The sequence below is a fragment of the Parambassis ranga genome, chromosome 1 (genome assembly GCF_900634625.1).
Source record: "Parambassis ranga chromosome 1, fParRan2.1, whole genome shotgun sequence".
Taxonomy (NCBI): Eukaryota; Metazoa; Chordata; class Actinopteri; family Ambassidae; genus Parambassis; species Parambassis ranga.
In genome coordinates this window covers 7,339,717-7,349,998 of record NC_041022.1, presented here as the reverse complement: position 1 = coordinate 7,349,998, position 10,282 = coordinate 7,339,717, and the positions used below count along the sequence as shown (strand labels likewise).

Sequence of the window (10,282 nt, the reverse complement as noted above, 5' to 3'; positions counted from 1 at the left end):
CTCATGAAAAGCTGTCCTTCCATGTTTTATCATCACTAAAATACTAATATCACTGATAACTGTTTACATTAAAGAGTGGATTAAAATGCATAAAAAAGACACAGAAATACAGAGAATGAGAGGGATTAGATTTCAGAGCAGTGTAGGTTTTGTGAAAGTATAACTTAGTATGGTAGAGAAGGTTGAAGCAAGGTGTCTGGACTTGTAGAGTTTTCTTGAAGACGTTTCGCTGCTCATCCAAGCAGCTTCATCAGTTCTAACTGTTTGGTGGGGAAACATGGTTTATATGTGGTTACAGACCTATGTGGGTGGGTCTGGGTAAAACATAAAAAACAATAGCACTAAATGTTTCCATAATGACCTGTGATGTTCTAGCTGACTGGGCCAGGTGTGTCTAACGACTATGAAACTGCCAGAGGGGGACTGGTTGACAGCCCTTTGTTCTTGCTGTGAGTATGTGCAAACTTCCTGGGAATGGATGGAATCACTGCATTGTATGTGGTAGAAAGATGATGTCTGAGGCCACCACCTCTGTTAAGGGAAGGTTTTTCCAGCTTAACATAGATGGCTTCCTTGACTCCTCTTTCAAACCACCTTTCCTCCCTGTCTAAAATGTGAACATTGTTGTCCTCAAAGGAGTGTCCTTTGTCTCTGAGGTGGAGGTGAACAGCTGAGTCTTGTCCTGCGGTGGTGGCTCTTCTGTGCTGAGCCGTGAGCATTCCTCACTGCACTGGACTGCATATATCACATTGCTGTGTTTGTCCCTGGGAATCTTCCTCAAAAAGTCCTCTGGGTGAACCAGTCTCTGTCTCAGTGTTGTCATTGGTTTGAAATGGACCGGGATGTCATGGTTGTTGAAGATCCTGTGGAGTTTCTCTGATACTCCTGACACATATGGAATGGAGATGTTCTTTCTCCGCCAGTTGTTGTCTTTCTTGTTGTTGTTGGAGGGTCTTGTTTTTGTGGCTTTGGTAAGTGTCCACTTGGGGTAGCCACAGATTTGCAGGGCCTTCCTGATGTGGTGTTGCTCCTTCTTCTTCCCCTCTGAGCTGGTTGGTACAGTTTGTGCTCTGTGCTGCAGGGTCCTGATGACTCCCAGTTTGTGTTCCAGTGGGTGGTGTGAATCAAACGACAGGTACTGGTCCATGTGTGTGGGTTTCCTGTACACTTCCACATTGAGGCTCCTGTCCTCCTCAATATGTACTTCGCAGTCCAAGAAGGCCAGATTGTTGTCCCTGGTGTCCTCCTGAGAGAACTTGATGTTGTTGTCCACTGCATTGATGTGTTCTGTGAACCGTTCCACTTCGTTGGTCTTGATTTTGACCCAGGTGTCATCCACATATCTGAACCAGTGGGTGGGGGTGGTTCCAGGATAGGAACTCAGGGCTCTTCTCTCCACTTCTTCCATGTAGAGGTTGGCCACAATAGGAGACACAGGTGATCCCATCGCACAGCCGTGCTTCTGTCTGTAAAAGTTCCCATTGTATTGGAAATAAGTGGTGGTCAGGCAGAGGTCCAGCAGGTCACAAATGTGGTCTGGTGTGAGGTTGGTTCTCTGTAACCACATATAAACCATGTTTCCCCACCAAGAGACAGGTAGCCAATGTAGAGACCTTAATGTGGTCTTGCTTCCTGGTTTTGGTCAGGACCCGAGCAGCTGCATTCTGAACATACACCATTATATTGCCATAAATAAATGTGTGGGTAAGAGTACTACTGGTGCAGGCTTCAGCTTCTGGGTTATAGATTTCCATATTAATTTTTTTACATGGTAACATGACAGGGAGCATTTGACAGTCATGTAAATGTGGAAAACAAAAAAATCTTTTGTTTTGTTTAATTAAAAGTTCAGGCCACAGTCATTTAGAGTTTAGCAGTGCATTAGGCTCTCATGCTCTTTACATGTGAACAATCTCACCACACACAGTACACAGACACACACAGTTCCTTTGATAATAAGCATTTATTTCACTTTCAGAATAACATAAAGGCGTGTAAGTAGTTTTCAAAATAAGAACTTTTCAAACACCATGACAGGCCCAAAAAACAAGGAGCGACAAGCTGAAAGGTTTTGGTTTTATGATGAATTGTTTATTATTATTATTAATTATATACATCATTAAAATTCTTCTTCTTTGTGTAAGTTGTTGTTGTAGATGGAATAAAATAAAACAATCTGCTGATTAACACAAAGCAATTTATAATCACTAAATAATAACTTTCTTCCAGAAGGACTTCCTCTTGTGTGTGTGTGCCTGATAATGAGCTACTGTCCCTGCACCATCTGAGAGATACTTCTAGGGTCTTAATATAGTGAGTTATGGAGCCTGTTCACAGATCCAATTGTGTTGCGTGTCACATGGCTCGTCATTCCAGCTGTCTTCCTGGTCATAGTACCTTATTTCTCCACAGTCTTCATCTTTGTCTTCATAGTTGTTGGGCTCCCCAGGCATCCAGAAACTGAAAACAAACCAAAAAAAATGTTTCAACAAAAACATAATAACAGAGTTGAAGGGTGGTCACATAAATAAGTAAATAAAGTGAACTTCAGTCCAAAATGAAAATTAAACATTGTCAGATTCTTATTGTCAGTGTATAAGCAGCGTCTTTTTGATAAATACAGAGCAGATCGATTTAACTGGGCTTTGAGGTTTCCTGTCTAAAGTCTGAGGGCATTTGAGCTGTTCCAGGACACCTTCAGGATGAAAAGAAAATGAATGAATGTACCTTTTGGACAGCTGAGTCCCGTCCACCCATTTCCATACTCCCTCTGTCTCTTTCAGTCCGATCCACACTCGCTTTTGGAATTTTCTCAGAAAGTTCTTGTCAACAAAGAAAACAAACATAAATCTCCTTCATGTCTGTCACAGACAGATTTGACTCTCAGACTCACCTGCTCCTCTTTGCTGTTGATGATCACCAGGTCTGTACCTTTCTGCACACAGTCAGCTTTACTGTCGTGCCAGGATTTTGTGTCAGATGAAATGTAATAATATCTGTTCTGGAAAAGCACCCATCCTTGTTGAAGACGGTTCTCTGTTAAAGATAAAACACACAAAACCTTTAAAACACAATATTTTTCTGACCACTAAAATATGTTACTCCTAATACAACTACAATGATGATCATCAGCTACAACATTTTAAGTTGCAGTGTGTTGCTCACCACAGACATCCAGCCTTCTCTGTAAAGTGTCTCTTTCTTCGGTCAGGCTTTTAATGGCGGCCTCAAGATCTGCTCTCTTTGCAGCATATCTGTCTGAGACTGCAGTGTGTTGCTCACCACAGACATCCAGCTTTCTCTGCAAAGTGTCTCTTTCTTCAGTCAGGTTTTTAATGGCAGCAGAGGTGTCTGAGACTGCAGGTGAATGAATACATACATACAGTGAGAATAAATACAGTAAATCATCATTACAGGAATAAATCTGTTAATTTATGTGTGAAGATTCCTGAATACATGTTATGATTTTGTGCTCTACCTCGAGGCTATAGTGCATTTGTCTCTGTATGTGTGTGTTTTATATAAATACATTTATAACAGCAGGCAGACCAAGAGGCACAAGGATACATTACTGGAAAATACTCACAAAGAACCAGACGGAGGGAAATGTTGACAGCGGCTTGTACAATACACAGCAGTCCAAAGCTCAGAGCAACCCATGTATGGAGCTTTCTAGCTCCTGGTGCGACCACTTGAACATCGTCAGTTAAGTTTTCATCAGTGTAATTCCTTGAGGCAGCATGTCTGCTTGAAACACCAGGGAGCTCCAGAGTTACACCTGTTTCTTCTTCATAAGCAGCCATTTTTATATATATACAAGTGAGAATATCTTGTACTAGTCTGTCCGTCTGCTTTGCTTCTGACAGCAAAACACACTTCCTCCAACAGTTTCCTTTTAACGTGTCTTTTCTGATAAAAAGATAGGATGAAAAAATGATAAAAAGATGATAAACGCTGACTACTATTAAGGAAGAAGAATGTACACACACCTCTTACCCTAATCTTAACCATCACAGCTCAGTGCCTCACACATGCTACCCGTGTTTCAGGGTGGCAGACCGCTCCCCCTGCTGCTTTATCTCTGCCTTCTGGGCAAACTGACGGCCACATCCGTAGTAGTCCCTCTGGGACAGCTCTCCTTGCAGCCCATGCAGATGTGGTTGAACAGTCAAGACCTAGATCTCCGTCTCCCCATTCACAGGCATAGAAGACTTCGTGTGTCGCCTCAGTGTCTGGAGTCCTTGTCCCCATGGAGGGACAGGTCTTATATAACGAAGGGGGTTCCACTGGGCTCTCTACCGTTCTGGAGAGAGGTGGTGCACACCGACGCATCCAACGTAGGTTGGGGTGCGACATGGCAGGGATGAGCGGCGCAACACTCCAGGGAGCACATCAACGTTCTCGAGCTGACGGCAGTGTGTCTGGCCCTGGAATCTTTCCTTCCGCACCTTCAGGGCAGGCATGCACTAGTACGTTCCGACAGCACAGCGGTGGTTTATCACATAAATCATCTGGGGGGCACCAGGTCTACAGGGCTGATGCGGCTGACCCAGCGGCTGTTGACATGGGCGGCCCCTCGTCTCGCCAGCTTTAGAGCGGCCAACGCCCCCCTGCCTGGGGAGTGGAGACTGCATACGGAGGTGGTGGAACACCCATGGCAGACTTTCGGCAGAGCGGAGGTGGACCTTTTTGCCTCGAGGGACACGACACACTGTCCCCCCCGGTTCTCACTGGCCGACGACTCCAGCCCCTTAGGCCAGGATGTGCTGGCACACGACTGGCCAAACACCCTGCTGTATGTGTTTACCCCCTTTCCCATGATATTTGCGACACTTCTCAGAGTTCTACAGGAGGGTCACAGGCTGATCCTGGTGGCCCCCTTCTGGCCAGCCAGGACATGGTTTTTGTTGCTGCACAGGCTCTGCTGCAGCTCTCCAAGGGATCTCCTTTCCCAGCTGGGTGGCCGGCTGCTGCACCCTGACCCCAGGCGCCTTCAGCTCTGGGCTTGGCCGCCGCAGGGTCGGTACGACATTCTCAGAGTATGGGTTGGGAAAAGGAAGGACAATAACTAATGCCCGTGCCCCGTCCACCCGGAGGCTGTACACTAGTAAATGGAGAGTCTTGGACAACTGGTGTTGTGACAAGGGGCAGGACGCAGTACGTTGCCCACTCTCTGCTGTCCTGGAATTCTTACAGGACCTTCTCGAGCAAGGGCGGTCTCTGTCTACGCTTAAGGTATATGTTGCCGCTATTTCCTGCTGGCATGAAGGGATAGCTGGTTCTACTCTCGGCAGCAACAAAACTGTCTCTCTATTTCTCAAGGGTGCCAGACAGCTCCACCCACCTGAGTGCCCAGTTGCTCCGACGAGGGACCTGTCCATGGTCCTGGACTCCCTGCGGGCTCAGCCCTTTGAACCGTTGTCTGACGCACCTCTCTGATTGCTGTCATTCAAGACGGCATTCTTGCTGGCCATGGCATCAGGTAAACAGGTGGGTGAACTTCAGGCGTTGTCTGTTCACGATTCCTGCTGTAGATGGAACGCTGATGGCTCAGGCGTAACCTTGTGGCCTGATGCTGCATTCCTTCCAAAAGTGGCTTCAGCAGTGGCAACTGCTGCCCAACCGCTCCAGCTGGCCCGCTTTGTGAGGGGACTTACTGGAGCCACGGGAGACCTGCTGTGCCCTGTTTGTGCATTGGAGTTGTATATCAAGGCGACATCCCAAATGCGACGGTCTGACAGCCTGTTTTTGTGCTTTGCCGGCCCTCACAAGGGTCAGGCTCTCTCAAAGCAGAGACTCACACACTGAGTGGTGGAGGTAATTAAACATGCTTATGTGTCACAGGGCCAACCGACCACCATAAGGAATACGGTGTCACTCAACCAGGAGTGTGACAACCTCCTGGGCTGCCATGAACGGGGTTCCCCTGGATATCATTTGTACAGCGGCCTCATGGACATTACAGAGCATGTTCGCCAGGTTTTATAGAGTCAACGTGGCCTCGCCCCATCCCCTGAAAGGGGTTCTGCGCCACCACTCTCTCACTTAGTAAGGTAGGCATAGCTCTCATGGTGGTCTGAGATTCATCGTGACCCTGTTGGTATATGCCATCCAGTGCTTAAAGCACTGGATGGCATGGTCATCTCATCCAGGATTCATAGAACCGTAGTTACGCCAGTAACCCTCGGTTCCTTTAGATGTCAACATTTTCATTGTTTAATATTTAAGACACTCAGTTTATCTGACTGGGGCCTTTTTGTGTGGAGTTTGCACGTTCTCCCTGTGCCTGCCTGGGTTTTCTCCGGGTGTTCCAGTATCTTTGTTGATATGTGTGTGTGTGTTTGTGTGAGTCAGTGTGTGGCTTCCCAAATTGTGCCATCAGTAAATACACAGAAGGTTAGCTCTGTCAGTGGGGCTCACATACATGTATGGCAGTTCAATAAAATGGCACTATTGTCCAGAGAATTTAGGATCCAATAGTTGTCTGAGATTTCAAGATTGTTATCGTGTGTGTGTGTGTGTGTGTGTGTGTGTGTGTAAGTGTGGCCTTGCCTCATGGTTCCTGCATTCAGATTTTATTTTTATTTTTTTCAGTTCAGGCAGGCAGTCCATGTTGGAGAGATATGAAAAGTTTAGTAGGGAGGAACAGATGAATGGCAGAGACAGGGGGGGCAAGAGGAGATGCAAGATGCTCTGAGTGCCGATAAAAGGCAGAGAACAGGAGGAAAGGTAGGGTGGGACTGGGTGTTTAGGAAGAGAGGATAAAAAGGGTAAACAGAGAAAGACAGTGAGAGAGAGAATAGGTATCAGTCTCCTGCCACACTGCAGCCCCATGAGATGAGGAAAAGACGGGCAGAGCCAGGTATGGATACTGAGTTTGCTCAGAGTGAAGTGCGTTGTGCAAGCAAACAGGGATGTAAAGCTTTGTGGTGAAGATATTTGGTTTGGCTGTTGCATACCTGGGAGAGCAGGAAGGAAACAGCAGCAAGGGCAGGGAGAGGGAAGGTAGAATAGCCCCAGTGGAGAGTAAGAGTAAGGTGTATGTATGTAGGGCTGGGCAATTAACTGAAAATATATCAAAACCGACATTTAGACCCTCTAACCGACGTCATTTTACTCATGACAATTACTTTGGTTATTACTTTTCTGTGATGTCCCTGTTATTTGAGGTGTGGTTTTTAATAGGACCCAGGCGCAGACAAAATGAGTTCAACAAAAAGGGAGCTTTATTCAAAGCTAAACACAAAACAATGTCCAGAGGAGCAGGAGAACTAAAGCAGGGCTACTGAACACAGTGCCGGTCAAATGCAAAATTAAAGTACCAAAAAACTAAAGAAAAGACCAAAACACAAACCAAACCTGAGAAGGACAGGAAAAACACAGAGGGATGAGGAAGACGGCAAGACGGTGGACGGTAGGTAAACATGGGTTTCACATGGGGGATCACAAGGGCGTTCACACGGGGGAAGAACTGACCAAGACAAAGGGAAGGCACAGGGCTTAAAAAGAGGAGAGACAACACAGGTGAACACAATTAGGGAGGAGCTGATAATCAGGGAGGAGGCTAGAGGAGGAGAGAGGGAAGGACTGAGGAGGAGCAGGAAAAGAGGACAAACACTGAAAACTAATATGTTGATGAAGATTCTCAGTCATCCAGGTCATCATCATACGTAGAGAAGATTGAAGCAAGGCGTCTGGACTTGTAGGGTTTTCTAGAAGACGTTTCGCTGCTCATCCAAGCAGCTTCATCAGTTCTAACTGTTTGGTGGGGAAACATGGTTTATATGTGGTTACAGACCTCAGTGGGTGGGTCTGGGTAAAACTTTAAAAAAAAACTTACAAACAATAGCACTAAATGTTTCCATACTTACCTGTGATGTTCTGGCTGACTGGGCCAGGTGAGTCTAACGACTGGCTAACGACTATGAAACTGCCGGAGGGGGACTGATTGACAGCCCTTTGTTCTTACTGTGAGTATGTGTAAACTTCCTGGGAATGGATGGAATCACTGCATTGTATGTGGTAGAAAGATGATGTCTGAGGCCACCACCTCTGTTAAGGGAAGGTTTTTCCAGTTTAACATAGATGGCTTCCTTAACTCCTCTTTCATACCACCTTTCCTCCCTGTCTAAAATGTGAACGTTGTTGTCCTCAAAGGAGTGTCCTTTGTCTTTGAGGTGGAGGTGAACAGCTGAGTCTTGTCCTGAAGAGGTGGCTCTCCTGTGCTGAGCCATTCTTCTGTGGAGTGGTTGTTTAGTTCTAAACAACCACTCCACAGAAGGTTGTTTAGAACTAAACAACCACTCCACAGAAGAATGGCTCAGCACAGGAGAGCCACCTCTTCAGGACAAGACTCAGCTGTTCACCTCCACCTCAAAGACAAAGGACACTCCTTTGAGGACAACAACGTTCACATTTTAGACAGGGAGGAAAGGTGGTATGAAAGAGGAGTTAAGGAAGCCATCTATGTTAAACTGGAAAAACCTTCCCTTAACAGAGGTGGTGGCCTCAGACATCATCTTTCTACCACATACAATGCAGTGATTCCATCCATTCCCAGGAAGTTTACACATACTCACAGTAAGAACAAAGGGCTGTCAATCAGTCCCCCTCCGGCAGTTTCATAGTCGTTAGCCAGTCGTTAGACTCACCTGGCCCAGTCAGCCAGAACATCACAGGTAAGTATGGAAACATTTAGTGCTATTGTTTGTAAGTTTTTTTTTTTAAGTTTTACCCAGACCCACCCACTGAGGTCTGTAACCACATATAAACCATGTTTCCCCACCAAACAGTTAGAACTGATGAAGCTGCTTGGATGAGCAGCGAAACGTCTTCTAGAAAACCCTACAAGTCCAGACGCCTTGCTTCAATCTTCTCTACGTAGACTGAAAACTAAATAACAAAATAAACAATATAATAAAAGACAATGAGCCAAGACCATGACACGTACACACACAAAAAAAGTGATAATCGTTCATTAATCGTTAATCGCGGAAAAAGCTTCAATTAATCGTGATATTGATTTTAAGTAATATCGCCCAGCCCTATATATATGTTTATGTGGTGTAGGCAAATACTCCAGCATTTCCAGCTGGGAAAAACTAATGAATACAGCTGAAATATCCAGAGAAAGACAGTATAGGACAGGAGAGCTGAGAGAAAGAGAGGCCGACCATGACAGGCGGGCCTACTTAAATCACTATGTCTATATGACAGAAGTTCATATATAACCTGTCCTAAAAAACTAGTCAAAGCCAGACTACTGTGTGCTCATTTATCTGTCTGGAATTAGCGACCTATCGACCAATCAGAAAATAGAGTTTCTTGCTGCCTGGTAAGGTCTGAGTTTCAGCTTTAAGCATACGTGCAGCGGACGTAACCTATGCTCTGAATGCAAGTTGTAGAGGAGCTGGAGGTGGAGGAGAACCATCAGGAGAGAGACAGAACAGGCGGAATGGGACGTTAGGACACAAGGCTGATGACATGATTCATTATTATGAATCGGGCTGATGAGAAAAGAGCAGAGATTATAGGGGGACAGGGAACTGCTCAGTGGATCATGTTTGTGTCCCCTGGCCACATAGGCCTATAGCAACATAGCTATGCTAAAATTAAGAATTTATCGGCCCATTGCTACCAGGAGAGGTAACATTTCTGCTAACAATGTTTTATGTGTGCATTGTGCATGTTGACTGCAAAAACAGTAACAGTAAGTGTGTGCAGACATAACTCTGATCCAGTTCGTCTAAAATCCAACAGTGCAAACAAACATATATTTAATGCTGCCTGTTGTACAGTGCATTCAAGATTAATGCTTATTAGCAGTGAATGAAACCTTAACAAACAGGAGAGCTGCAGTAGTAGCGCAGATGTAGGCTACAGGATGTGGGTTCTTGTTAATCTGGTAAATAGATGTGTTCCACACTCCTGTTCACATGATATTTTAATCATTGATGAGATGTCCTTACGTCTTATATTTGAAAGAATAGTAAATATGTGTGTGCTGGTTGATAAAGTAAGAAAAGGCAACGAAATGACTGAACAACTCAAGTGTTATCAGTAGTCTCTAAAGGCAGCTCATCTTTACTAAGTACACCCTTCAATTCATGTTTTTTTTTTTTTTTTTACTGTTATCGGTGGTGTGTGGGCTCACCAAAAATGTGAACAAGCTATTTCCTTTCAGAAATAAATTGCAAGCCGTGGGAACTCAAGCTTGAAACTCTCTACTTCTCTTACTGCAGGTAGTATTATCAAACAGAGGTTGAGACAAAAAACAAACCAT

At 45.2% G+C, this 10,282-nt stretch overlaps 1 protein-coding gene across 1 annotated transcript; it reads right to left on the bottom strand.

The window, feature by feature from the left end:
• Positions 1-2,318: 2,318 nt before the first annotated feature.
• Positions 2,319-4,463, bottom strand: LOC114449296 (CD209 antigen-like protein C). The gene is made up of 5 exons (XM_028426855.1): positions 4,325-4,463; positions 3,166-3,357; positions 2,882-3,036; positions 2,728-2,822; positions 2,319-2,460 (listed from the first exon to the last, which is right to left on the bottom strand). Exons 1-5 carry the CDS (start codon positions 4,461-4,463, stop codon positions 2,319-2,321), a joined length of 723 nt encoding a protein of 240 aa, XP_028282656.1.
• Positions 4,464-10,282: the final 5,819 nt, after the last annotated feature.